The sequence below is a fragment of the Aspergillus affinis genome (genome assembly GCF_023601865.1).
Source record: "Aspergillus affinis strain CMG 70 chromosome Unknown NODE_73_length_178438_cov_86_647956, whole genome shotgun sequence".
Lineage (NCBI taxonomy): Eukaryota > Fungi > Ascomycota > Eurotiomycetes > Eurotiales > Aspergillaceae > Aspergillus > Aspergillus affinis.
Genome location: NW_026515854.1, coordinates 34,589 through 61,527, shown reverse-complemented (window position 1 = coordinate 61,527; position 26,939 = coordinate 34,589). Strand labels below are relative to the sequence as shown.

Genomic DNA, 26,939 nt, shown 5'->3' with positions numbered 1-26,939 from the left:
ACGAGTATTCAGCTCCTTCCTTACTGTCTAGATCTAGCAGGCATAGACGATCATAGAAGGAAGCCCCAAGCATCCAAATCGAACCGCTCCAGGATTCACAACTTCCCAGGAAGTAGATCCTCGGGAACCTGCGAATGTTGGTAAGATTAATTGAATAAAGTTAGACTATCCATTGCACCATTTGAAGGAACCCGAGGAACCCGAGCACGGATTCCGACTGAACCGGTTCCACATCGCCGTCAACTAAAGTAGGGAGTGTTTAGGGCAAGGAATGGGGGCCTCAGGATCAGAGCCCGGCCAGTGCCTGCCTGCCGGATCTAACCCTTATTAGTATTACGTATCCATTATTTTAATTCATGAGAATCCTCTTGGAGTAGTATGTACTTCGTAGTAAGGAGTTAATGTACATCCTTCAGCTTAGGTTACAGCACTACTGAGTGCTAGTGTCTCGGTGTACCTTTACCTAATTGATCTGATTACCTGGTATGTGTTCAACTCGAGGGAATTAAAGGGGAATCTTCATATATCCTGTGGGATTTCATATCGAAGTGGGCTTGGCTTTATGTAAAACAACAGTTTCCTGCTGCTGGGACGGAAGTGGATGTTCTGTAAGGTAGTTATACTCCGTAGCGCACGGTGGGCTCGTTGGAGGAAAGAGAATAAATAAATAAATAATTCAAATGCGTCGTTGTTGTTTATTCTACCATGCACAGAGTAAAATCATCTTGGATACGTCACTTATTTGTGGATCGAATTGTTGGGATTAAGTTATGGAGCAGATCTCTACGATCATACGATTCATTTGTTTATGAGATCCGAGGATAGAAGAATTATCTCCCTTCCGTAAATGGCCGGCCGAAAAGGAATCACGTCCATCAATGACATGGAAATATACATTTGGAAAGCGCGCAGGTCTACTTGTCGTCACTTCCTGCTGGCCCTAACATGCTCCTTACGCGATTGATTTCGCTTTCCAGCGCTCGCATCTCGAACGCCGTGCTTGTCAATTGTGGCACAGGGCTTTCTAACACATCGGTGAATGATTTCTGAGCGTTGCGGAGATGAGGAGAGACCAGGACGCCGAACCACCGGATAGGGTCCGAGGAGCAGGGTTTCTTTTTCACGGGTTCAGGCTTCGGTGCAGCTGTCGAGTCTGCATCGGTCTCTCCGGGCGATTCTGTGGACTCTGAATCCTCGACATTCGTGTCGGGCGCTTCTTTCGGACTGTCGTCTGGTTTCGTCTCAGAAAGGGTCTCGGAACTTTCGTTCGTAACTGGTTCAATTGTGAAGATGGTCTTCGATTCATCTTTTCCGGTCGGGTCTTCGCGATCGGTCACGGTGGCATCGTTTGTCGGGTCTAGAGGAGATTGCAGAGCTCTAAGAATGCAGCTTGGTTAACGTGTATTCCGACAGTGACCAAAGCGGCTGAACTAGTCTATTGATATACACTCACACTCTTCGAGTGGCCTTCATCCGCTCGTCATAGTAGTCGGCGCCATACCTCCGACCCGGGGGACAGGTATAGTTGGCCTGGGCGAGTGAGAAGAATCCCTAATATCCCCAACTCCTTTAGTGAGGGTTGCAGGATGATCGATTGAGATACATGTCCTTCATACCGAGGAGATGCGGGACGCCAACTGTGTCTGGAGTTTCTGGTGCTGGTCGAGAAGGTCGAGGTACTTTTCCAACAGCGAGTCGAGCGACTGCAGCAGGTCCGCGGGAGAGTCCGCGGAGGAGTCAGAGACCGGAGCTTCCTTGAGCTCGACCTCGGGGGCTTCTGAGCCTGGCCGGGATGCAGGCGGCGTGGGGATCTGTGCCATGGAGAGAGAATACTTGGGACGGTGACGCGAGAAATGCGATACGACCGAGACGAGCAGGCGGCGAGGAAGTTGGAGATGGAGATGGAGAAAGGCGAAGGTCGGCCGAGCAGCCCGATAACTCCGTCGATAAAAAGAATTTCCCGCGCAAACCGTCATCGCTTCCTCCCCCTTCTATCTTCTTGCATACCGTCCCCTCCCCATCAACAAGTGACTTCCTTTGATTTCATCTGTTCTATTTCTTGTACGATAGTCAAGATCTAGGAATCTGTTGCTCGGAGGTCTGCATTATTCAGCCTCCCCGCGCCCTTTCGTTAGCGCAGCTTCTCTCGGCTGGACGCCACTCGTGCTTTGCGACCTCGAATATTCCGATCCGGCGCTCTGTGAATATTTTCGCGGAAACCAGGAGTCGAAGCGATTACGAGACAGATCCGACCTTTTCGCTCGTCATATCTCACTGCGTTGCGACAACGCTGATCTAAAACCGGGAAAGTCGGAGGCAACGGAGTACTCTAGTCGGCCATCGGACTTCTGCCAGGCGATCGCTTTTCACCTTGCTACTTCCACCTTTTCCGACGATATATTCCTCTCCAATATACATCGTCTCCACCCCTCGTGCTTTTTCAATCCATCCATCATGTCGGTGCCCACATTACAGCGAGACACTGCCTTCCAGGTGCGATCTTTGGTATGTTCATGTCTCCTCTCGAAAGCTTCGACTCCCCACGCGTTCACGTCCACAGACAGACTAACTTCGGTCGCTCGTGCCCTTTCAATTATAGTTCCGATCGCTGCTGCGCCAATCGTCCCAATTCTCCAGCTTCAACTTTCGCGAGTACGCCCGTCGGAGGACGAAGGACGCTTTCCGGGAGCACCAGAACGAAACGGAGGCTAGGAAGGTCCAGGAGCAGATTCAGGATGGTCTGCAGAACTTGCGCATGATGAAGGTCGGTCTCCAATTTTCCCACCCTGCCGGACACGGATAGCGTTGGGAATAACTTGCAACTTGCAACATACAATTTCAATGGATTGCTGACGTCGGGATTAGAGGCAAACTATAATCAGTCAGTTCTACCAGTTTGACAAGCTTGTGGTCGAAGGCCAAAAGACGGTTAGTTGGCAATGATTCATGCACGACGCTTATATTAGAACCCTGGACTGACGACTGGCAATAGGGAAAGCAAACCGGCGGAGAAGGTGATATTGTCCGTCAGAAGGATACCGGGTGAGTTTCCCTCTGGCCCTCCGTTGATGTTTTCAACTATAGTACAGTTCTTCTAACGGGCTCTATAGCTGGGACTAAATTGTCGATCTACTGATACTGAGGGGGTGGGTGTTATTTTGGTATTGGCAAAAAGGAGTACGAGGAAGATAGCGCCACGTTCGGAGTGATTCGAATCTTTTAGACTTGGGGTGCTCTCTGTATTTTTAATGAACCCATTTACATTGTTGGTAGCACTGATCCTTATCCCTTGCAATGAAAATTCTTCGCTCATCTGGCGACTGCTGCCTGGTAGAACTGCTTGTAGCCCTGCTGTAGACCTGGAGAAGTTCCTCTGTTGGTGAGCAATCGCGGTGTTGGTCACGTGGCACCGCCGACGGAGCAGCCGCGCTTCGCATCGCAACGGCGACTCTCCGTCAACTCTCCGCCCAGTCAGGCTTGTCGGCCACTGCCTTCTTTCTCTTTTGCCGCTGCATTCGCGGGACTTTCACTGTCGCTGCGTTCGGCTCCATTAAATTCTCTATTTTCCCACGGTTCTTCTCGATGCCCCTAGAGGGACGACAGTAGCACCATGCCACCCACTGTACGTTCCTCCGCGCTCAGTCCATTCGCCAATATTCACCAATGCACTGCCCGCGACTGGACTTGTCAATGAACAAGTAGCTTTATTTGCATGGATCTGACTTGATTGACCCTCTACAGTTCCGATCGTCGCGCTCCGGCCGCCAATTCGGCGAGAATGCCAACCGTTCGAAGATCGATCACGACGTGTTCGAGGGCCTCCCCGTCCGACGATGGACGCGCCAATCCCAGACCATCTCGCAGGTGCCGAAGCTGGATGACGCCGATCCCCTTGTGCAAGGTCCCGGTGGAAAAACCTCACTACCCGAACACCCCATGCCTAGGGACAGTCACCTCTTGACCCCGATGAGTCGGGCTCTGCTCCGCGCCGCTCGCGCCGGCTGCGTCTACATCCGACCGGCCAACAAGGATTCCGAAGACGAGGAGAAGGAAGTCACCGACGTGGAGGAACAGCCGCTGATTCAGAGTGCCGAGCGCAGCTTTGTCGCTCGCAAGTGGGCGGCAGTCCCGAGGCATCTGGAGGCGGCGGAGGTCGAGTTCCTCGCTAAGCGACGCGCCGGCTTGCCTTCGCTATACGGTGCGACGGCCGCGGGCACTGATTCGACTAGCAATCCTACCCCGATGCGCAGGACCCGCTTCAGGAAGGTTGACTCCGCGAGTGGGAATATCTCGATCTACGAAGCCTGGGTCCCTGAAGGACATCGGATCGAAGGCGAAGTCACAGACGATACCCAGTTGGCGGTCGAAAATACCGAAGTCACGATTACCCCTGAAGCGCCCGCCCCGGGTACAGTTATCGAAGGCGTCGGTGTGGTCAATGCTGAAGGCGTGGTAGTTGCCGAGGCAGGCTCGGTGTCGGTCATGACTCCGCCGAAGAGACGCCCTCCTCCTCCTAAGCGCAAGGCCAAGGGTTTTGGAAAAGGTAGGAGGAAGAAGGTCATGTTTGCTCCTGGGGATGGGGCCGATGCCGCCACGGTGCACGGGGCCGAATCCGGTGCTGCGGGCGGTACTGCGCAGCCTGGTCGCAAGGAAGAGGACACAGACGCGTCTCGGGGCGAGCAGGCTGGTCAGGATGATGATGATGACGACGGTGATGAGGGTGATGACAGCGAGGATGGTGAGGGCGATGAGTCCATGCTCGATGCGAAGACTCCCGAAACCCCACTGCCGCAGACCAGCGCCGAACCTGAGCCCACGCCTGCTCCTGATTCCGAGCCTCCGGTCGCTGAACAGGTCCCCGCGCCTGTAGCAGCGCCTGCGGAATCAGATGCCGCTCCGCAGACGGTTACTGAAGTCCCAGCTGCTACTTCAGCGCCGTCCTCGGAGTTGCCTTCACAGTCCCCAGCCGAGCCTTCACTACCCCAGGCGCCCGAAGCTCACTCACAGTCGCATCCTGAATCGGCAACACCTGCTGCGCCTGAAAAGCTCACACACCAGACGGAACCCGCAGAGGATGTCGAGATGACCGACGATCAACCCGAACCCGCTTCAACAGATATGAGAACTACATCGGAACAACCTGCTACGGCACCACCTCAGGAAAATACCCAGGAGACTTTCCAGACTTCAGAGCCCATGCAACTTCCCGAGGGCCAAAACACTGAACAGCCTGCCGTCGCTGAAGCAAAGGAGCCCGAAGATGTAGTCATGGCCGATCAGAGTGACTCGGTGGCACAAGAGCCTGAACGGACTGAGCAGCAGACTACGGAGATCCCGACAGGCCCTACGCAAGCACCACAGCCCGAACGTGCCCAGGAGGAGTTTGTGCCAGAACAGACAGATGCCCAGCCGAGCGAGAAACAAGTAGACAGTGACATTGACCTTCTGGGCAGCTTAGAGGCCAGCCTAGGCAACTCCGCCGATCAAGGTCGAACGGATGAACCGAGCGAGTCGCAGCCTGAGAAGCAGGTCGAGGAGACCCCTGTCAAAGATGAGTCTGCTCAACCAGAAACCGCTGAAGTACTCAAATCAGAGGAACCTTCGGCTGAAAACAAGGACCAAACAACAGCGGTGGCACCTGAGGCACCAACGGCAGAGCCAATCTCTCAGGAGCAGCCCGAAAACCCCGCTGAAGAAACCGTTCAGCAACCCACCGAGATCCCGGCTACAGAATCATCCTCAGAGCAACTCACAGAGCCGAATACTCAAGACCCCAAGCCCCAGCCTACCGAGCCAGTCACGGAAAAGATCGAGGAACAGCTTGAACCTCCGACTGAGGAGCCATCCATTGAACAAGCACCGCAACCAGCCGCAGAGCCAGCACCAGCTGAGGCTTCTCCATCGGCAGAGGCTCTTTCCGCAGAGGAGCAGTCGGCAGAACCGTCAAAAGAAGAACCAACAACCGAATCGCAACCCGAGCAGCCCTCAGAACAACCATTACAGCCAGCAGAAGAACGGTCTGGTGTTCAGCCAGAGGAACTACCTCCCCAGTCTGATGTACCAGCAGACGCTCCACAGGAACCTGCCGCTACCGAAGCCCCCAAGACCTCTTCTCCACCTATCTCGGCAGCCGTCGAAGAAGCCGTCGAAGATACCAAGCCTGCTTCCACCGAGGCCAATGAGCCCGCACCCGCACCCGCACCCGCTGCTGCTGAAGCTACACCCAAGAACCCAACTCCAGAAGCCGTCCCGGAACAGGAGACGCAAAAGGAGGAGGAGCAGGAACAGAAGCAGGAACAGAAGCAGGAACCGAAATCTGAGCCCGAGGCTGAGGAACCAAAGCCCGAGACCAAGCAAGAAGAGAGCGAGACAACGGCAGCACCGGTCTCCGCTGCTACAGTTCCAGATCCCTCGGCTCCGTCTGCAAATGACGAGGCTTCTTAGAACCAGCTAGATCTAGATCTAGATGTATTTTTTCCTTTTTCCTTGTTCCTGATTCACTCATGTGTATTTATTCAAGTCAAGTACGACGAGCGATTATTGGATTTCTTACTTAGTTTCTATCTTTTCAAAAGAGACGGGCGCAGGTTTTGTTGGTTTGGTTTGATGCCATTTAGTTGGCTTGTGTTTGAAGGAAGGGCCTTTGAAATACATACATGCTTCATCTTATCCGTTCCTCTTCTTCTAGTCTGGTAACGTCATATTGTTCTTTCATTGTAAGTGAGCTGCCCCCGGCTACTACGGACCTGCCTACGGAGTCAATCCTTGAATTATGCGTGTATTGTCCGCCATTACTTGCCGTGGACTACCTGCACAATACTTTCCTAATATGGAAGAAGTCTATTTCATTCAAGATCATACGATATCTATAATGATATAAGGTAAACCGCCTTCTATTAAAGGCAAATGTGTGCAGGTAGTCCACTTCCCTCCCGCTTATCTAGCGGAAGGAGGGTCAACGACCTGTAGTATAGAGTATGGAGTTTAGTGCTTATATTTATGGCAGTATTGAAGCATAAAAAAGTGACATTGACTCGCAATACGAAGTGGGGGTGACTTGCTGGTTAGTATTCAACTACGGAGTATACACACCGTACGGGGGTAGAGGGAGCCACTTCAAGTAGCCTTCTAGGTTGTATAAAAACCTACCCTAGATTCCTGTCAGTACTGACTAACCACATACTCCGCCCACCTAGTGAGTGTCCCCTGCCGTTGACGATGGCGACATCTCACTGCCATTCGATATCTCGCAATACCCCAAGCTATCCCTCGACCAAGTAGGCCACCTCCGCCACTTCTACAACCTCAGCTCTGTCCCTGATGGCGACTGGCCTCACACGAGCTCCCAGGAGCCCGCACAAGAGTTCCTCGACGCATACCGCCACCAACTAGCCACAATGACCTACGCCTCAGCCCTAACGCACTACCACCGCCTCCCTGCCCTTCGAGGCCTCTTCAAGCCATTACTCCGCCGTCTAGTGCACAAGATGCTCCACCGCGACATGTGGTCATACTGGTACCTCACCTCCCAGTCCGGGATCATGGTCGACCCGAGCCTGAAGGAGCTCCGCAGGCCGTGGGCGAATCCGGTCGTGAGGGAAAACATCATGTATAGTGGTCATCTGCTGCTCATGACGAGTCTCTATGCGATGCTGTTCGATGACGATGAATTTGAGAGGGCGGGGAGTTTGAGCTTTCGATGGAATACCCTGCTCTGGGGGATGGGGCCGAAGATGTTCGAGTATGATAATCGGAGTTTGCAAAAAGCTGTGCTGGAGGAGATGAAGCGGAATGAATGGGTGGGGGTGTGCTGTGAGCCGAATTTGGTGTTCGTGGCGTGTAATCAGTTTCCGGTATGTTTGTTTTGCCCTTGACTGAGTATATTTTCCCTGGTAGCGAAACTGATGATTGATAATGACAGATCATTGCTATCCGCATGAATGATGTGCGTGATGGTACGAACGTGTTGGACGAGGTTCTTGAGAAATATAAGTCCGCGTTAGAAAAGCACGGAATGATCTCTCGAAACGACCTCTACAAAGACTGGCTTATGTTGAAGCAGAGTCAAGTGGTGACTGCGAAAAGTGTGGGATTTACCGCGTGGTAAGAGGGGTGCATCCCGTTCCTAGATATCTTTCTAATGCACTCTAGGGCCGCTGCATTCATAAACTCCTGGAACCCCGAATTTGTTCGTGTCGGCTTCACCAACCACGCCACTGGATTCATTACGAACATTGACGGTCAAATCGAGCTCCAGAATCCCATGGTTGCCGGTGCCTACGGGGCCACTCTCGCTCGGGGGGGGACGGATCTCAAAGACCCGTCGCAGATTTTGCAGGACGCTCGGGAATTCTACAAAGCAAATCGCTCAAGAATCAAGTTCCCCTACAACGAGCCGACCTTCGGATATGTCGTCCAGTGGCTCTCGGAGTTGGGAAAACGGCGAACTGTACTATCCGCGCAATGATCAAGCAACGGACGACGAGGGTCGCTGGACACATATGGACCCTTTCTCAGGCAACGCTGCGATCGGCTACGCGCGATTGAACGTCTAGGACGGCCAGAAGAAATTGTTTGACGGCCCGTGGACGAAAGATATCCTGGCTGATTGGCCGTATGTGGATGGGCTTGATTTATCGCAAGGCGTCGACTGTTTGCGAGGTTTATGGGACCAGCAGCGTGGTGATTTGATCCTCACTGTCCGTGAGTGGACAGGTCGGGGGGCTGATATCGCCTTCGACGTTAAGAACCTTCCATCGGGCATCTGGACTGTGTTTACCTCCCGGGGACACTCCACAGAGCATGATTTTCCGGGAGGAGGTCAGATTTCCGTGAACACGACGGTCCACGGCAAGGAGGAAATTGATTTCGTAGTCTTCAGACGCGCGTAATTTATCAAGTTACCTCGGGATTATAATCGCCTTAATGAACATATCTCCAGATTATATCCGGAAGGAAGATATTATCCCTGGTTGCAATTTGACCGCTGGGAAATCCTCTTGTAATCAATAGCTAAAAAAAAACCCCCCTAGCGAGACACGTAGTAATTCGCTTCTCTTAGGCATAGACTGATCAAGCCCGCAGTCTTATCTTTCTACCTATAACCCCGAGAGTAATGAAGGCCTGATAGGCTGTTACCGTGCTGACGCCAGTCAGTTTGCCATGGCCCCGGGGGCTTCTTGACCAGTTTTGCAGTTCGGGGCTTGGTTGATAGTTATGATCTTGATCCAAAATAGATAAAGATTTAATTTCTATCTATTCTATATTGATATAATTGCAGGGGCTTTAGGATTGTAACGAGACAATCTTGACACATGTGCGTCATTTCTAGGCCACGCAGCTGTCCGACAGACTTGTTGAGCTAGGGTATTACTATATAGAGACCTTTCAACGTGCCTCGGATTGTGGAGAAAGATGCTTGAAGTACCACTACACGAAACCCACTGTGGGTCCTATACACGCTAAACCAGACCAGGCAGCCATTACACAAAAGTTTCAATGCAATTGCCAATGCTGTCGAAAGTAGAGATGATTGATCTGGCGTGGGCACTGGTGAAGGCGTCGCTCAGCGAGACGGGATACAAAGAATCTGCACTATCGTAGAAAAACAGGGTCCATATGTATCTATATTTTTTCACTCTTAAAAAAGACAACTAACTCTGATTGCTTGAAGGGGGAAAGAAGAGAAAGGGAAGGAAATAGACATTGTAAAAAGACAGGAACTATTCTCCAATGAATTAAGTAAGCTATCTCAAATAACTAACTAAATAATAACATGAAAAAGCAAGTCAAAAAAAAAATCATCAAACTTGATAAAGAAGAGGTCTCGTCACGTCAGCCCAGAGATAAAAGAAAGAAAAATCCTCAAACTAGTTTCGAAATCGTTTACGATCAGATCAAGATGTAATGGGAACAAAATAATAATAGGTAGAAAGGCCCATGAGATATCGATGCCAAGTCAAGTCAATCAAGTCACCTCGAGCCAAACTGGCTCTAGACAAGACACGAGACAGGACAGGACGGAATTGGGCCGAGAGAAGGAATATAGAATAAGGACAGGGGAAAGTTGAAGCAAAAAAGGGGGAAACAAAGAAGACGCCATCACAAGCCAGACCAATAATTCAATTCAATTCAGTTCACTGCAGCAAGCATCCAACGTTCAACATATGCCGAGGAAAACAGAAGAAAAGGGGGGATCGAATACAGAAACGGACGAGGTGTGAATAATCAATTGACTAGGACAGTCAGGGTGTGGAGGCTAGGGGAGACGAGGACACAAGAAGGATCAAGGGGGTTAGGTGGTAGGGGGTTCAGGGGATTAAAGCTCGGAGAGAAGTATAGGAGTTATAACGCCTTCAATATTGAAGACGCCTGTTAGTTAGTAATCGGCCGATCGCACAGACATCGGGTGGGTTGCTGTCGAGAGCTGAAACGAAACATCTGGTGTTAGTCGAAGCAGGTTGACGCTCATTTATTTCTTGTTGTTTGCCTTTCTGGCTGTGGTCGCCTTCGTCCGTGGACTTGCCTTACCAACTGCCTTGGTAGGAGATCCCTTGGTGACCTTTTTGGGGGATGCCTTGGTATTATTGTTGGTTTTCTGACTCGTGCGACTCCTTGCGTTTGTGCCTTTGGCTGCGGCAATGATCTTGGCTTTTGTCGCTTCCGATGGACGACTGAGTTTGGTTGTTGATGAAGCCTTTGCTTTGGTCTGAGCTTGTCTTGACCCTACTGGTTTCGTGACGCGAACCGCCGTCTTGGCCTTGGTCGTGGCTTTCACCTTGGGCAATTTGACATTCTTGGCAGACTTGGTTTCTTCTTTCTTGACGGGGCGCTTCCTGGGCAAGGGTGACTTGGAAGCATTCTTCGCCGTCTTTGACGTTGTCTTTGCAGGAGATCTCGAGGTCGCCTTGGAGACAGCCTTCTTGACACCCGCCTTGAGCGACTGGGAGCCTAGGAGCTTCCGCTTATTGAGGCGCGAGGTGGACCCTTCCAATGCCTTGCCAATTCTGCGTTTCGCGTTCGTAACTTTCTTGCTGGCTTTGCTCGTAGTCGAGCGGGATTTCTTCTGGGTTTCGGCCTTCGCGTCCCTTTCCTTCGAACGTTGATCCTTTTCTTTGGGACGCGGCCCGAGAATACCACGACAATTGGACGAGCCACATCGACACTGTTGAACGTTCTTTTGCGAATACGGGCTGTTTGGCATGTCAATATGGTGTTTCAAGAGACTGGTACTGGCAAAAACACTCACTCAAAATTGTAGTCGTAGGTCAGTTCCTGTCCCGTTGTGATCCCACGGTCGCCGGCAAAAAGCGCCATGCGCGGCTTTCCGGCGACAGTCCATTTTTCCATGCGGCAATTGGGCTCGCAGGAGTGATTCACGAATCGAGCGATGGAGCCTCGCGTGGCGTCGATGATCATGTTCTGGTCGAAGTACATCAAGTAATAACACTGTATCCGGTCAGTGCCTGAGAAGCAGAACCATGAAGAACACCGCAACATACCTCGTTATTCTTATAGACCGACCTCATCCGTTTCTCACACTCCGTTTGTGTGAGGATCTCTCCAGTGTATTCCACGATAATTTGATTCGGCTCGAAGGTGCGGTTGCTGCGGACGCCATATCCGCGATCCGTGGTCTTGATGACCTCGACACCAATGTTATACTTGCCCCCAGCTCTTGTTCGGTATTTGAGCTCGTCAAAGCTTCGATTACCACATTCCGGACCCAGCCCGCAGTTGCCTTCGTCGCATTCATAGAACATGTAGCGGTTTTGACAGTCGTCGTCGCAGCCCGTGTCTTCCGTGCAGAGACATTTAGAAAGTTCCTCTTCTTTGTTCGCTCTCCAGATACTGGAAGCCTCGCCGACGAAGACGTCTTTGATGCAAACATTAGCTTTTCGTGGTCGCAGATGCGCAAAGGTTCACACATACTCTTGTTGGTCTTCCGCCATTCATTAGGCTTAGGTTGACCGGGAGGCAGGGGCGAGAAAATATCGAATGGCAGCTGGAAGTCCCGTCCTTGCTGCAACAACCGATCTCCGGCAAACATAGGCATTGGCAGCAATTTTCGTTGGCCGGTGACTTGACTCCTCCTTCTCGCGGCTTTATTTCGGCCTTGCAAAGGACGAGCAGCATTCGTCTGTTCCTGCCCCGAGTACAATCCATGAGCCAGCCAGCGCTTGGTCCTGCGCGGAAGGGTCGTGACGGGCACTTCTTGCGCCGCATCTTCATTCTCCTCCGCCTTGGCCGGAAGGTCGCTCTCAGACACACGGCGCTTCTTCGCCGCAGGAGGCTCGGTTGGTTTCGAGATGGTAGGTTCCTCCTTGGGAATGGCAGGCTGTCTAGGCCGTAAACTGGCCCGTCGGCCCAGATCCTTCCCCTTTTCCATCACATCCCGCGACCGTTTCCCCAAGACGCTGCTGGCGCGGTCCATAAGACCCGACGCCTTCTCTAAGATACTCAAGCGGGACGAGCGTCTCCGTGGCTCCTGGGCCTGCGATTTTGTAGTTTCGGTATCCTTCCCTTTGCTTGTGGGTTGCTCCTCCGTCAACACCCGCTCGACCCGCTTCCGCAAAGTGCGCTGTTGTAGTGACGTGCTCATGTCGCCCGACTGCGGCTCCTGGGAAGACTTCGAAACCGGCGTATCCGGCGCCATTGGGTGATCATCAAGCTCCATAGTATTCAGCGCGAGGGCCGTCTCGCTCCACATAGACTGTTCCATGACCGCAATGCTGTGCCGGAGGTGCGAGACCTGGGATCGCTTAGTCTCCGCGACAGTCTTAACCAGGGCCGGCTCCTCGCCCGCCGCACCCAGCGCTAAGGATTCAATTTCAGATGCCGGAGACAGTATTTTAGACGAATCTCTCTCCAGGTCGACGGGGAGTTGTGCGGCGCCTCGCAAAGAGGCGCGTGCTGCACGTGTAGATCGGCGGCGGAGGATGGGCTTCTCCTCGGTCGACGCGTTTTCATTGTTGCTGGACGTCTCGGAGCGGCTGTTCTCGGGTGTGAGGAGTTGTTCGGGGTAGTCGAGGGCCATTGTGTCGTCGGCGGGGGCGAGCGTGTGCTTGGTGAGGTCTGAAAGGGTTGCGGGAGTTGCGGTCGACGCGCCGGAGAATCTAGTTCGGGTTTCCATCTCCTCGAAAGGATACCTCCGAGAAGGATTGCGGTGAGTTAAGAGAAAGAGGGTAAAAATCACGAGATAAGAGTCCTGGATCTCTTATTTTTCGATGCGTTTATGGTCGCACGTGGGGGAGAAGCACTGATCTGGAATGGGAACGGGGGGGTGGTTAGGCGCTCTTTCTCTCTCCCTCTCCTCTTATCAGGAGATCCAAGTGATCAGGGGGGGCCCTTGTAGGCAGCCGAGTCAGAAGCCGAGCGAAACGATCATAACGGCACGACAACGGACAGGAAGGAGGTGGCGAGAGGGACGAGATGGGGGCGGACGCGGTGATGGGGGAAAGGAATGGGAGAGAGGAAGAGGGTGCGGAGGTGGACGAGGGCAGTCCGTATCCTCCGCCAGGGACGGAATGCAGACCGAAAAACTGTAGCGAGATCGACTAGACTTCCAGTCCTCTTGGGCGCCCCACGTCCAGTCGCACCTTCGTTGCAGCTGCTCTTTGCTCCGGCTTTGTCTTTGCGCTCGCTCTTTTGCCCTTCGCATTCCATAACTACGTTTTTGTCTCTGGTCCTCTCGCTGCTTCACTCTACGGTCTTATATCTACACCCTCAACGCCACATTTGGGATTCACTCATGGTGATCCTCCCTTGTCTACTTTGTAAGTTCCGTCTGGAGTAGATTATTCATTGTCTATCGGTAGATTTGAGGCCAGATATCATACATGTGTTCCTCATGTTGCGTAAGGCTGAGATCGGACCAACGGTGTCAAACAGCGCCCGTTGGTAGGCAATCACGCTCGTGGAAACAAAGAAAAAGAAAAAGCTGGATCGTGAAGTGAACGTAAACAATGTCCGTTGGAAAATGAGTCAGTATGGAAGAAAAAAAAAGGGGGATGCATGTACATATGCGTCAGAAGAGAAGTTGTGAGCGAAAGCAGATTAAGGATGATAACTAAAGAATATGACCTTCAAAAGGACAAGGTATCTTGAGAAGTAGTAAGTAATGAGAGGACGACGCTTAGAATAAAAGAGTAAAACTATGTCAGTATAACACTTGATTATTATTGTTGGGCTTTTTTGGTTTTGAGAGATTTTTTTTTTTTTTTTTTTTTGATATGATACCTGCAACAGAACAACCCTCCACCAGCTGGCTAATTCTGCTGCTGGCTAGAAGGCACATGTTGCATTTCTATGTCGGCCTGAGCCTCCACGTCTCGAGGAAGATATTTCCGTTTCATGGTGCTCAGACGCTGGTCCCCTTCGGTATATGGTTTCTTGAACTGCATGTACGTGGGCGGACGAGGTCTAGCAAAGACCGCGATCCAATTGGCGAGGACGTTGCCTTGCGTGAAGGGCCGATGCCGGTCAGCTTTGGCGAATTTATGAGAATTGAGATACTCCCTCGTAGTCTCGCCACGACCAACCAGGAAGAAATGATAGGCCCAGAGAGAGGCCGGATACGGCGCAGCGACCGCCCCGTAAATGACCATTGCCCACGGAACCCTCAATTTGTTGATTGCTGAGCCAAAGGAGATGGCCTCCTGCGACCGGTAAACAAGGACATGGGCCAGACTAGCACCGAGCAAGAAGAGGGCAAGCAGCGTGGACGCGCTGACAAAAGTGAAGAAGTATCGGTAGTTCCGGCGACCGACACAGTTGTTGAGCCAGACGCAGTGATGGTCCAGAGTCTCGACACAGTTATCGCAAACACGGCAGTGGTAGCAACGAGGAGGACGCCAGATGCTGCAAGTTTTGCAGTATTTCACCGGGACGTCCATCGCCGCGACCTCGGACGTTGCCAGCTTAACCATCACCCAGTCGTTCGTCGGAGGACCTATCATCAACGGGTCATCCGACTCCGACGAAGGCATTGGCTGCAGGTTCCGCGGAACAATCTATCACATCGTTAGAGGTATGAACATGAGAAGTCGTGCTGATTCAAGAGGGATACTTACACCAGGATCAACGACGGAAGCGTGGATGAAGGACGAGAAGCACACGAAAAACAGATAAGCGAATAAGATAGGGATAGCCGGAGAAATGTGATGCCAAAGCCAAGGGGCCCTGCGCAGGGTTAGATTTGAGACGAGACACGACCAAAGCAGGAAAACACTCACGAAAATGCGAAGAACAGCGCTGAAGGCGCAACCACAAAAATGCCGGTTGCAATATTCACCGGTTTATCACGAGAATTCTGAAGTCTTCCACCACCGCAGAAGAGGGTGTTGCCGGTGAAATATTCGTAGTTCTTGCCCTGGCTGCCCTTGTTTACCGTTCGGTTCTGTTTGTCGAGAGACCCAGGCGACGAGCCAGCCGAAGACAGTCGTTCATGAGCTCGCCCATCACGATGCTCTGGCCTCAGGCTTCTGTTCTGCAAGGAGAGAAATGACAGGGAGGATCTGGGCGGAGTCTCATGGTTATTCGAATTGTTATAGTTGGCTGCTAGGTTTAGATTGAGATGTGCCGGAGTCGGCCGATTCGCTCGCTCTCGCTCATGCAGCAGTCTCGCACTCTCGCCCAGGCTCCTGGCGGTGGTATTGCCGGTCGGACTGGCATTGGACGTATTTCGGTCTGGAATGATGGGGTCGGTGAATTCAGTTCCTCGAGACGGCGGGGCCTCCTGCGGGATGGGGCTTTGCGGAATCGTGCTAGTAGACACCATACTCGTTCTATTCTGCGTTGCATCGTCGTCCCAGTCCCCTGCTGATGACTCCGTGGCACCTTTTGTGACAGGGCGACCTCGGTGGGCTTGAAGACGCTGGGAGGACATAGGTCGGAAAAAGCCCTGCGCAGCCAATGACGGGATATGGGTCCGGCTCAATCTGCTGCCGGAGCTTTCTGGTCGATTGGTGGTTGCCTGGCTGATCGACGTGATGACCGAGCTTCTCGCAGGGGGTGGTGCTCGTCGAGAGACAGACGGTAGCGAGCGAGGCGGTTGCGACGGTGCACCTCCGGTGTATGTCTGCGATCCCCCGGTCCAAGTCTGCGAGTTCTCTCCATCGTCCGACATATCCGTCACTCGGGACGAGATTCCACCGACAGAAGGAGGGCGAGGGATGCCGAGCGCATGTTGCGCGGAGGGAGGACTCGGCGCATCGCTATCAGGGGTTTGCGGAGGGTTCATGGTATCGACGGTATTGAGTGGGATATTCGTTGTTAAAAATATTCGCCAATTCTCATGTTGTGATCAGTCGACTATGAAGCGGTTTCAGGCGCGCTATAACCCAAGGAGTTGTGGGAAATAAACTGTCTGTATATCTATGCGCGGGTATCAAAATGGGAGAAACGGTCGATTCGGCGAGTCGAGTCCCGTCAAAGGAATGACAACGAAAGGGATAAATAAGAAAAGGAATACTGGAAAAAGCCGTGAAGTAGTAAGTCGACCAAGAATGAGCGACAGCAACCTAGGGAAAGGAGACACCGAGTTAGTGTTGTCTGAAAATCGAGTCAAGGGTCAAGGGTGTCGCACCCCTCCGCCAGGCACAAGGACGCAACCCCCCTGATGGAGGAAAGGGCATGGACCAACCTTGAAGGATCGTGAGTTGCGAAGGTTGTGAGTATAAATTAAAATGAGAATCACAAGGAATGGCCAGCAGGTCACATCACGGAGGAGGGACGCGGTGTTTAATCGACCATACTGCACTGCAACTGCAAAAGCAACAGCAAAAGAACGAAGCCCGGCGCTTGCAGGAGCAGAAAGAAGCGAACGTCCAGTGAGAGTCGAACGGCGCATCGAGTCGGGCAGGAGGAACTAGTCTACTTCGAGGGAGCGCTGAGTAATCACCCGACGGCTGCAGGGCCAAATCGGATGTCAGGTGATGATGCGCCGGCAACATCATCGTCCGACTCCCACGAATCCGCACCACTCGCCCCTCAAGATCATCCTCTTCTCCCCGTCCACCTTCACCACAAACCCGACCCATACCCAACATGTCGTCAATTGCCGCCATGGCCTCCCGCCGGGCCTTTGCCCGTCAGTCTCTTTTCCGCGCCCCCGCGCGCCGTGCCTACAGCTCCAAGGTCGAGGAGGCTGGTCTCGACAAGGCTCCTAAGCGTGACCCCGAGCTCTACGTACGGACCTCCCTCTCTCGCTCTTCTGTTCAAGCCAATTGAACATCCGCCAATGGGTTATATTTTTTTCTAACCGCCAAATAGGTTCTGCTCGGTGTCATGTCTGGTGCTTTCCTGATTGCTGGATGGTAAATACCCTCTACCCTTATCCTATACCGACTTATCTATCACCCGACCGACCGCGAGGAAGCGGGTAAAAAAAAATAAAAACGAAAAATATTCCCCCACGACAGCCAATTGCATATACTCTCAGATATCGAAACGAATGCTAATCGAAATCGTCTGATTTTTAGGTACTTCGGCAAGAAGCCCACCTCCGTCACCTCCGAGAGCAACGTGCGCATCCCTGACAGCTCCATGCCCTGGGAACGTGAGGACGACGGCAAGGTCTACAAGTACCAGTATCACCCTCACGGTGACAAGAGCCAGCCTCTGCGCAACGCCCCCAGCGCTCTGAACACCGTCATTGTTCCCAACGTCACCCTCCCCGAGGTATGTTTTCGTCATCCCTGGGGGCTTTGTAGCTCTCTTTGCTCGGTCGGGTCGGATCGTATGATCCGATCCATGCATGCAGCCGGATTACTGACTTGGCATTTCCATCTAGGACCTCCACGAGCGCTTCAACAAGTACGGCAAGGAGGAGTGGGACTACTAAATGTCTCTTATCTCGTGTCTCTACGCAGTACAGACTGGACTGTACACGCAGCCGAGAAGCAGGCCATCCGGAGTGGAGTTGAAGACCGCTGTATTCTAAAATTACCGAAGACTACTCTAGAAGTATGGGGGTGCGATTGTCGTTATAAGAGTTCTGTGCATAGTTTATATCTTTTTGGACAGGAATCAATTGAAGACTGTTTTATTGTTCTGCTATTATGACCAGGTTGCCAAACAACAAGTCAAAAACACGGGAGGCCGTTAACTCGAGCAAATGTATAGTCATGTACAAGTTCACATTTCGTTAGATCAGGGAAGAAAAGGTAAAGGATAAAAATAAAGTGTGGTAAACAAGATTATTGGTAGAAAGAGATACAGAAGAAGGTTAATCGGTCCAAAGATTGAAGGTATAGGAGAGATGCCAAAAAAGCACCATTGAAATATCTCCGCCCATTCTTAGAGTTTGGTAGCCTCTTGGCCCTCGCTGGCGGGCTTCGGCTCGGGGGAGTTTTGCTCCTCAACCGAGCTGCCCTCTCCAGCGGCCGAAGCAGGGCTCTCTTCAGCTTGCGCCTCCGGCTTGCCCTGCGTTTCGGGGTTTTGGCCCTCCACGTCCGGGTGCGGCGGAGCAACTTGACCGTCGACCATATCCATCTCGTGGCCGTTGGCCAAGCGAGTCCGGGTCTCATGGCGGGTCTCAAATGAAACCTTGCCCTCCTTTGCCAAGGAAGCGACCATATTCTCGTCCAACACGTTTCCGTCTTGGTCGCGGTACTCCACGCGGGCTTTCGAACGAGGCTTCTCGGGCTCCGCGGTCACATTTGCCTCTTGAGCTTCTTGACCCCCGGCCTCGGCCTCAGCCTCGCCTTGCTGAGCCTCCTGCTTCTCCTGGGGTGGCTGCGCCACGGGAATTTGAAGTTGCTCGTGCGGCAGAACGGCCTCCGTGGTGGGAACGGCAGAGCCTCGGTGCAGGAATTCGGTCACATATTGGCCAAGCTAGTGCCAGTCAGTCGTCATGATGCGGTGCGTTTCAATATCCTCGCCGCGGGGGCTGCCATTTTGGAACACTTACGTCGGTGTGGAAAGTGTTACAATCGAAATCCCAGGAATCCAAGAGCTTAACCTTGCGGCAGGCATCCTGCGTCCAGGGGTTGCCATAGACAAGAGGCGAGTAGAGAGTGAAAGCGAAGATGCTTGCGGCGAGGAAGATTCCAGCCAATCCTTTGCCGATAACCGGTCGAGACGGGAGGCCGAGACTCTGGATACGGCCTGTGAGGAAGTCAAACTCCTGGCAGAGAGCGATAAGGGCAAAGTAAAGAGCCGGGAAGTAGTGATGCAGGAACAGTTGGCGAGCCATGAGGTAGAAGGGGAAGTAGTGGAAAGCCCATCCCAGCACGCTGCTGCCAATTTCGTAGTCGAATCTCTTGAAGTTGACATTGCGATAGTCACCGCAGCTTCGCTGCCAGCGGAGAATAGACACACCCTTGAACAGGAGGTAGATACCGATCGCCACCGTCGAGGACCACCAAATGAATGGGTTTCCAAGGAGGTAGACCTGGCGGTGGTCTTTACCCCAGAAGTTGATACCGCGAAGCAGAGTGGGCCACGAAGGGGGGCGCGAATCCCAGGCATGGGACTCGGTCAAACCGGCGTTGGTCTTCCACATGACCTTCTGAAGTTCCCAGAATTTACCAAGGAATCCCGGGTGACGGTAGTTGACCTTCTCCGAATCCTCAGGCAACATAGGATGAGAATTGGCTTCGATGTACCAGACACTGTTGGGCAGAGTACCGCCTCGAGCGCATGTAACTTCCTGTTGGTCAAATCCCCAGTCAGGGAGCTTCACCTTGTGGGAAAACAAGACGCAGCCAGTCATGACATGGACCAAACGGAACTTGGATTGGATGGTTCGCAGGCGCTTCTTCGATTCTTCGCCGTCGGACATGGACTTGACAATCTCCACTCGGAAGAAATCGTTCGCATCGCCAGGAAAGCCCTCGTAGCCGTAAGCGGAGACCTCGAATTGCCAATCAACATCGGTCACAGGAGGTCGTTCATCGTGGGAGTGAATTCGTCTGTGCGTGATCAAATGGTTCAGCCGGACGACGGCGCCATCTTCGATGTAATCCGTAGTGATGTTGTCCCAGGCAAGAGGACCCTCCACTTCGCCGTGGGGACCCAGGGGCTGCGTCTGGTTTTCGAGGACGAAAATGTTGTTCTCATCCTTGTGAGGGTAGAGAGTGATCTGTTGCTGCTTGCTTCCGGTGGGGTACATGTGGTTGTGGGAGTGGAGATAGCCACCCTGGGTGTTAAAGTGACGAATGCTGACGCGAGAGCCAAATGCGACGTCGGCGGGCACATCCTGCATCGACTTCGAGTTCAATGTCGCCTGGAACTCCGAGGACATAAATCCGTCGCCTTCTCCGGGGTTGACCAAGCAGAGGAAATGGATAGCGAACATTCCACAGTAGAATCCCAGCGGGATGATGATAAGACAAAAGACTCTAGCGAAAAAGTGTTTGAACCACAGGCGCTACATAGCCAGATGTTAGCAATGATCAGTATCAGGTACGGCAGGGCAATCAGAAGGCCTGGAGGGGTCATACCGAGGTAACGGTCTTGCTGTCACCAAGCAGCACCCACAATTGGAGGATGGTCAGAGAGCCAACCCAGGCGACGGTGAACAGGCCAACCCATTTAACGCTGAGGGTGGCACCCAGAGAGAGACCGGTCGCCGCCAACCAAAACCACCAGGGCGCACGGAAGGCATGAGACGGTCCCAGCTCGTGCTGGTTCGTGAAACAGGTGAATGCCAGGGCTGTGAGCGCAGTGAAGAATACCAGCGGCGAATCCAAAAGGATCAAACGCGACTGAGTGATAAGTCCGTTTTCTGCAATCCGTCAGCTTTACGCGCTCTATATCCAGATAGCCATGGAACTATACCAAAGATCACCACGCCGGCTCCCAAGACAGCAGCCAGAGTGCGACATCCCGACGCCTTGAGAGTCAAGAACATCAGGGGAACCGTCAGGATACCCAGAACAGCAGGAAGCATACGCATCGCGACATAGGGGACCTTAGGCTCGAGATAATCCTTGCCAATGTCTTTGAAATCAAAATTGCCGTCGAATCCGGCCAGCCAGCCGGCGAGTGTAATAAGAAGCTTGGCGAGAGGAGGGTGGACGTCCATGAAAAAGCGGCCCTTGATGTATTTCGTCGCGAAGCCACCAAAGCTAGCAGGCAAAGATTATCAGTACACGCGCGTAATTCATTTAACGCGATCGACGGGGCACATACTGGACTTCATCAAAGACGACGCTGGAGGGCTGGTAGATCCGGAACAGGCGAACAGCCGCAGCGATCAGGGTGACCAGAACAAGGGTCTTGTAATCGGAGCCGGGAAGATTGAAGATATTGTTATCCGAAACGCCGTCCGATCCATAGTTCGAACTGTCCACCGGCGCCTTCTTGCGATTCTTCGGTTTGGGGGAGCGGCTAGGGGAGCGACCGGATTTGGAACGAGGCTGAACCTCTAGGGAGTCCTTGGATTTGGGCGACATGGTTGGAAAGGGGACTCAGTCCGAGTCAGGTCCCGAGATTATAAAGGAATGCGAGATAGTGATCAAGGAATTGGGATCAGAGAATCAGAAATAAAGAGATGAGGATTGATATCATAGAAAAATGTCGCGAGTATAGCGAGGACGCAGCCAAGGACAAGGTGGGAGAAGAAGAATGCCCCGACTCCGGAGGGAGCTCTTCAACGACCCAGAACAGCAAGGCCGATAGGAAATAGACTATAGGAAAAAAGATTTCAACGAGTGGAAGGGATTGAGACGAGAGGCGCCATGACAAAACCAAGAAGAGCTCAAAGGGGACACATCGACGACCAGGCAGTAAGACGGAGGCAAGACAAGACAAGACAACACGTGTGGGACGACTTTAGTTCCCAGGGTCTCCCTACGCAGTTAGCGTGCCCGCGGGAGTTGACTAAGCCGGTGTTTCCCATCTGTTACGGAGTAGTTACGGAGTATTCCATCTGCTTCATCAGTATACTTACTGAGATTAAGATAGTTCTCTCGGAACTATGGTAATATTGAATATTCCGGCTCTCTTGAATCTCAGGATCGGCAATCGAGTCTGTCGTGAACACTTCCCGCTTTCATCGCAACATGAGCGACTTCACTAACCCCTTTTCCATATCTCGAGGCCATGACGTTAGTCTTCCATGAAAAGCGACTAGAGAGGTACACGGACTCGGAACTGGCTGATCACATTGCGTCCTCGCCGATGTGCGCGAATACCTGGTGGGTATTCACCTCTCCCCAAATCTCATAGTCAAGCATTATATGTCTTCAGAGGTCGAAGATGCTTTGAAGGCTACCAAAGTAGCCAGCCAGCCTGGGATCCGAGGTCCTTCTAGGGATCAAAGGGATACTTGCATTATCATGGATCGGACCGAGGGAGCTAGGTTGGATGTCGTCTGGAAGGAACTGGGCTGGTTCATGACGGTTAAGCTTGGTCTGCAGCTTTGCCGCTTCGTGAAAATCCTCAGATCTGTTACCTCACCAACCGCTGGATCGCTTGCGACAGGCGAATGCAGGTCTTTCTTTCTAGAAGATCGTTACGGTCTTCCAGCGAATTCTGGTCCATCCGAAATCGCCCACTTCTTCCGATTCTGGACGAACTTTACGTCCATACGGCGAGCGATGCAAGCAGCAAAGCAACCTCAAGTACCAGACTCATCAGAAATCACTGTGGGGGTGCCAATGAGTATTGAGCAATTTGTCTTGACTCATCATGATCTTGCGCCACGCAACCTGATAGTTTCTCCTTCTGGTCAGCTTTCACTCCTTGACTGGGATTTGGCTGGCTTTTACCCTGTTACCTTCGAGTACGCATCCATGTACAATTTCATCATTCCTCAGGACTGGGGCTTAATGGCCCGTTTACGGTGGCATCTATTTGTCTGGATCGCAGCTGGCTATCATGAGGCTGACGCTCGCCTGCTACACACTATGCGTTTTAAATTCACATGATTCGCCGTCGGAAGGAGATACGAGCTTCTGGAAAAAGGCGGTCCTTCAAGATACCCTGTAACCTGATTCTGTAGGCTCCATGCAATGGGGTTTCGTATTCCCAAGATTCCTATAAAAATGAGCATTTACCGTTCGCCCTTAAAGTCCTCCGTACTCATAAACACATCCGGCTTCAACACAACAAAGCAACTTGACTTCGCGGGAAAGGGAGACACGCACGCCAGGATACAATACCAAAGATTGCAGCCGTTCTTGATCCTCAAAATGTTATTCTGGTATGTGGAACGCCAGCCAGTGGCAAAACGTTCCTGTCTGAACATAATGACTTCTCGTCGCAGCCGTGGCCGTTCCAGAGGAAGCGGAAGGCGTCCAGAGCCGCCCGCAACCGACAGACAAACTCGAAGCGCCACCAGAGGCCAGGAGCCCGACAGAGACAGATGTCAAATAAGACGGCCCAGCCACATCAGGGCCGAGTCCGGCGAGTCCGGTGTTTCAACGGTGTTACCGCAAGAACTTCAGGGCCAAATCAAAAATCGACCAGTGTTGTTACTCGACAGATGCATCGCCATCATTGAATCACGAAAGCGGAGACACCTGGACTACATTCGGCTTGCGCCTGAAACAGTTTTACCCTGAATTCGATGAGACATGGGAATCGGTTCCTGAAGGTACCGTGATACTTCTTGACGAGGCCCAGGCATCATACGGATGCAGTGGCTTCTGGAACACAGTAACAAACTCTCAACTTGACCCGGCCGCTTCTGTCGTTGTGTCCAGCAGACACGTGGGCGACATTCGAATAGGACGACAATAATTTCAGTCAGACGATGAATTGGGCTGGACACCGGTCAGCCTTAGCGCATGCGCCACGGGAGACTCATGAGTACCATATCAGCCATGAGCATGTCGTCGTTGGAGACGAAACCGGCGTCCAAGGACAATTCAACCAGATTCTCGAGCAAAGGCATGAAGAAATGCCTATTCTGTCCCTATGAAAGCCCTGCGATAGGAATCGAATATCTGGTGTCCACCTAGGCAATCGATCATATGAAGTTGTACAGGGGCGTTTCTTTGATTAATTTATTGAGATTCTCCTGAATGATGAGATGAAGCAGCTAGAGGTCAATTGGGGGTAACTGAAGTGAGCAAGATGGCGAAGATCGAAGATATATTATAGGTGTGGGAACAAGTTGAACGGCGCATTTGTATGGTTTATTCTCTGCTTCATTTAGTCCTGCCGCGGCGTACTAGCCATCAGTGACCTGAGTAGAGCCCATCAGGGAGCTGATATTTGGGTATATTGCAATCATCATCGTAATCATCAATGACTACTCCGGAGTGCCCCGTACAATAACAGTTCCAGTCTTTCCCTCTTCCGGTAAGTTGGTCTTCCCAGCTCCATTATGCGCGCGGCTGGAATTGCCGCCCGTAGCCGCCGCCAAGGATGAGGTAAGGCAGGCCAAAACGGGCAATGTGAGGATTGCCCGCCTAGACTTCGGATCAGCTTCCTCCCCCAGCATCTTTGCCCCAGCCCGTCGTTGCTCGGGTTTTGTGTCTCGACCATGGCATCTGTGAGCAATGCAAATACTCCCGCCCTGCCCGAGGAGGCGAATAAGCCCCCCGAGGGAGTGGTTTTGCCACCTAAGGACATCCGAGGTCAGTTTCTACACCTCCCGACAAAAAAGAGGAAAGAATGCGCTGACATGCTAGATAGCTATTGTGGAGAAAACGGCCGGTTATGTCGCTCGAAATGGTCACGTCTTTGAAGGTACGTAACAATTTCCCCCCTACTCTTTCGGTTTTGTTTGGTTGTTGACGATGGATGTGCAGATCGCGTCCGCGAAAAGGAACGCAACAACCCGAAGTTTTCTTTCCTCAACCCCGACGACCCTTACGGAACCTTCTACCAGTGGCGCCTGACGGAGATCAAGGAAGGGAGAGGCACCGCGGTGTCTGCAGGTCGACCGGGGGAACAAGCAGCGGAACCTGAGCCCGAAGTACCCCAGGGACCTGAGGAGCCTCCAGAGTTCCATTTCTCGGCACGCATGCCCATCATCAACGCGCAAGATCTGGAGGTCGTTAAGCTCACGGCTCTGTTCGTCGCCAAGAGGGGGAAAGCGTTCATGACGGCGCTATCGCAACGCGAGACTCGGAATTTCCAGTTCGACTTCCTGCGGCCACAACACAGTCTCTACCAGTTCTTCACGCGGCTGGTAGACCAATACACCATTCTCCTGCGAACGGAAGGAATCGACGACGCCACCACAGAGAAGAAGCGTCTGGCGGAGCTGGAATCGAACGTGAAGAACAAGTTCCATATCCTGGATCGGGCCAAGCAACGGGCCGAATGGGTCAAGTTCCAGGAACAGCAGAAGCAGAAGAAAGAGGTGGAGGACGAGCAGGAGAAGATCAACTACGCGCAAATCGACTGGCATGACTTCGTGGTCGTGGAGACCGTTCTCTTCAACGAAACCGACGACCAGTCCGACGAACTCCCCCCGCCCACCTCGCTTGGTGACCTCCAATCCGCCTCCCTGGAACAAAAGGCCGCCATGTCCCTCAACCCTCTCCGCATCGAAGAAGCCATGCCCACCGACGAGGAGATGCCCACCTACTACAACGCCTACCCAGCCCAGCCCGAACCCATGGCCCAACCCGCAGGACCATCCTACCCCCAGGGCCTACCTCCCCAGCCCATCCCCGCCGCCCCGCAAGCCGCATACTCCGCCGCCGCGCAGGAGGAAGAGCAACGCATCCGCGAACGCACCGAAGCCCGCGATCAAGCCGCCGCGGCGCAAGCCGCCGCACGAGCTGCGCCGGGCCAGCAACCGATGCGCATCCGGTCCGACTACGTCCCTCGCGCCCAGGCCCGCCGCCTCAACCAGACCGGCCCCACGGCTCTCTGCCCCAACTGCCACCAACAGATTCCCGTCGCAGAACTCGAGCAACACATGCGTATCGAGCTGCTCGATCCCCGCTGGAAGGAACAGCGCGCCAAGGCCGAATCCCGCAGCGCCACGACCAACCTGTCGACCGCCGACGTCGTCAACAACCTCAAGCGTCTCGCCAGCCAGCGCAGCGACGTCTTCGACTCCAGCGTCCTCCCCGGCGCTGGGGACCCCGAAGAAGAAGCCCGCAAGAAACGCATGGCCTACGATGCCTCTGCCGGGGGCGTCGGTCCCACGCCACCCATGGTCGGCCCTTCAGGTGGTCCGCTCAATCCTCAAAGTATGACGATCGAGGAACAAATCCGACACATTCGCGAACGGGCCAAGCAATGATCAAATCACGTCAAATCAAACCAAATCACGGACCTTCTTTTCTATGTCACAAAACTAAACCATTTCTTTTGCGGGTGGGGGTTGCAGCTGTTGCGCAAAATTCTATGCTTGTTTTTCTAACTCTGTTCACTTGTCATGGGCGTTGCTTTACCACTCATCTGGAGTTTATTTTTTAATTTTTCTTTACTTTTTACCAAACGGTCGTTGGAAACATTGATATCTTTATTTCTTTCCCCTTCATTCTGTCAGACGTATATCCGCTTCGGTTGTAAAATAACATAACAGCTTTCTTTATCACTCTTTACCTTGTTTTGGGGCTCTAGCTCTATGCTCTTTACGTATTAATTAATACCGGTATACCGAAGCGGGAGTTTTAAAGTAGACTGATACTACCTTTGAGCTATGAATGAACAACCTACCAAAGTCTACATTCTACTCTATGAACCAAGCAAGATAGTAAGTCTGATAAATCATAAATTAGCAGTATATCTATGAGAAAAACGCAAGAAAAACCATAGCCATGAATATAAAACCTGCGCCAGCATCATTCAGTAAATACATTAAAATCCGATGTTGCCGACACGTATCTCGCATAGGATCGAGGCAACAATAAAGCAATATGGCAGAGATCCATAGATCAAACAAGCAAGATGAAACGCCAGCAAGCAATTTTGGGAGCGTAAGAAAGCAAGCGAGTAGGAAGACACGCTGATGTCTCCACATGCAGTAGGAAAGCGATGCCCATGGGTGAGATGAGACACCATCTGTACAAAAATGGGGGGAA

At 52.5% G+C, this 26,939-nt stretch overlaps 9 protein-coding genes across 9 annotated transcripts; 5 read left to right on the top strand and 4 right to left on the bottom strand.

Annotated features, from left to right (window-relative positions):
* Positions 1 to 914: 914 nt before the first annotated feature.
* On the bottom strand, positions 915 to 1,820 carry KD926_009892 (uncharacterized protein; the record flags this gene model as incomplete). The annotated part of the gene is made up of 3 exons (XM_053102385.1): positions 915 to 1,377; positions 1,454 to 1,551; positions 1,617 to 1,820. 3 exons carry the CDS (start codon positions 1,818 to 1,820, stop codon positions 915 to 917), a joined length of 765 nt encoding a protein of 254 aa, XP_052954124.1.
* A 634-nt stretch (positions 1,821 to 2,454) lies between these two features.
* Positions 2,455 to 6,444, top strand: KD926_009891 (uncharacterized protein; the record flags this gene model as incomplete). Its single annotated transcript, XM_053102383.1, has 6 exons — positions 2,455 to 2,505; positions 2,600 to 2,764; positions 2,866 to 2,928; positions 2,993 to 3,042; positions 3,358 to 3,379; positions 3,742 to 6,444. 6 exons carry the CDS (start codon positions 2,455 to 2,457, stop codon positions 6,442 to 6,444), a joined length of 3,054 nt encoding a protein of 1,017 aa, XP_052954123.1.
* A 953-nt stretch (positions 6,445 to 7,397) lies between these two features.
* Positions 7,398 to 8,891, top strand: KD926_009890 (uncharacterized protein; the record flags this gene model as incomplete). Its single annotated transcript, XM_053102382.1, has 4 exons — positions 7,398 to 7,853; positions 7,922 to 8,103; positions 8,152 to 8,449; positions 8,556 to 8,891. The coding sequence occupies 4 exons, from the start codon at positions 7,398 to 7,400 to the stop codon at positions 8,889 to 8,891; spliced, it is 1,272 nt and encodes a 423-aa protein (XP_052954122.1).
* A 1,580-nt stretch (positions 8,892 to 10,471) lies between these two features.
* Positions 10,472 to 13,132, bottom strand: KD926_009889 (putative histone-lysine N-methyltransferase (Ash1); the record flags this gene model as incomplete). The annotated part of the gene is made up of 4 exons (XM_053102381.1): positions 10,472 to 11,192; positions 11,249 to 11,448; positions 11,502 to 11,875; positions 11,932 to 13,132. 4 exons carry the CDS (start codon positions 13,130 to 13,132, stop codon positions 10,472 to 10,474), a joined length of 2,496 nt encoding a protein of 831 aa, XP_052954121.1.
* Positions 13,133 to 14,267: 1,135 nt separating this feature from the next.
* Positions 14,268 to 16,240, bottom strand: erf2 (palmitoyltransferase ERF2; the record flags this gene model as incomplete). The annotated part of the gene is made up of 3 exons (XM_053102380.1): positions 14,268 to 15,011; positions 15,072 to 15,180; positions 15,234 to 16,240. The coding sequence occupies 3 exons, from the start codon at positions 16,238 to 16,240 to the stop codon at positions 14,268 to 14,270; spliced, it is 1,860 nt and encodes a 619-aa protein (XP_052954120.1).
* An 806-nt stretch (positions 16,241 to 17,046) lies between these two features.
* KD926_009887 (uncharacterized protein) lies at positions 17,047 to 17,842 on the top strand (the record flags this gene model as incomplete). The annotated part of the gene is made up of 4 exons (XM_053102379.1): positions 17,047 to 17,214; positions 17,272 to 17,315; positions 17,481 to 17,679; positions 17,792 to 17,842. 4 exons carry the CDS (start codon positions 17,047 to 17,049, stop codon positions 17,840 to 17,842), a joined length of 462 nt encoding a protein of 153 aa, XP_052954119.1.
* A 455-nt stretch (positions 17,843 to 18,297) lies between these two features.
* pmt1 (protein mannosyltransferase 1) lies at positions 18,298 to 21,398 on the bottom strand (the record flags this gene model as incomplete). The annotated part of the gene is made up of 5 exons (XM_053102378.1): positions 18,298 to 18,834; positions 18,911 to 20,371; positions 20,445 to 20,728; positions 20,782 to 21,071; positions 21,136 to 21,398. 5 exons carry the CDS (start codon positions 21,396 to 21,398, stop codon positions 18,298 to 18,300), a joined length of 2,835 nt encoding a protein of 944 aa, XP_052954118.1.
* A 786-nt stretch (positions 21,399 to 22,184) lies between these two features.
* KD926_009885 (uncharacterized protein) lies at positions 22,185 to 22,874 on the top strand (the record flags this gene model as incomplete). The annotated part of the gene is made up of 1 exon (XM_053102377.1): positions 22,185 to 22,874. The coding sequence occupies one exon, from the start codon at positions 22,185 to 22,187 to the stop codon at positions 22,872 to 22,874; it is 690 nt and encodes a 229-aa protein (XP_052954117.1).
* A 1,562-nt stretch (positions 22,875 to 24,436) lies between these two features.
* On the top strand, positions 24,437 to 26,155 carry KD926_009884 (putative pre-mRNA splicing factor; the record flags this gene model as incomplete). The annotated part of the gene is made up of 3 exons (XM_053102376.1): positions 24,437 to 24,530; positions 24,589 to 24,642; positions 24,705 to 26,155. The coding sequence occupies 3 exons, from the start codon at positions 24,437 to 24,439 to the stop codon at positions 26,153 to 26,155; spliced, it is 1,599 nt and encodes a 532-aa protein (XP_052954116.1).
* Positions 26,156 to 26,939: the final 784 nt, after the last annotated feature.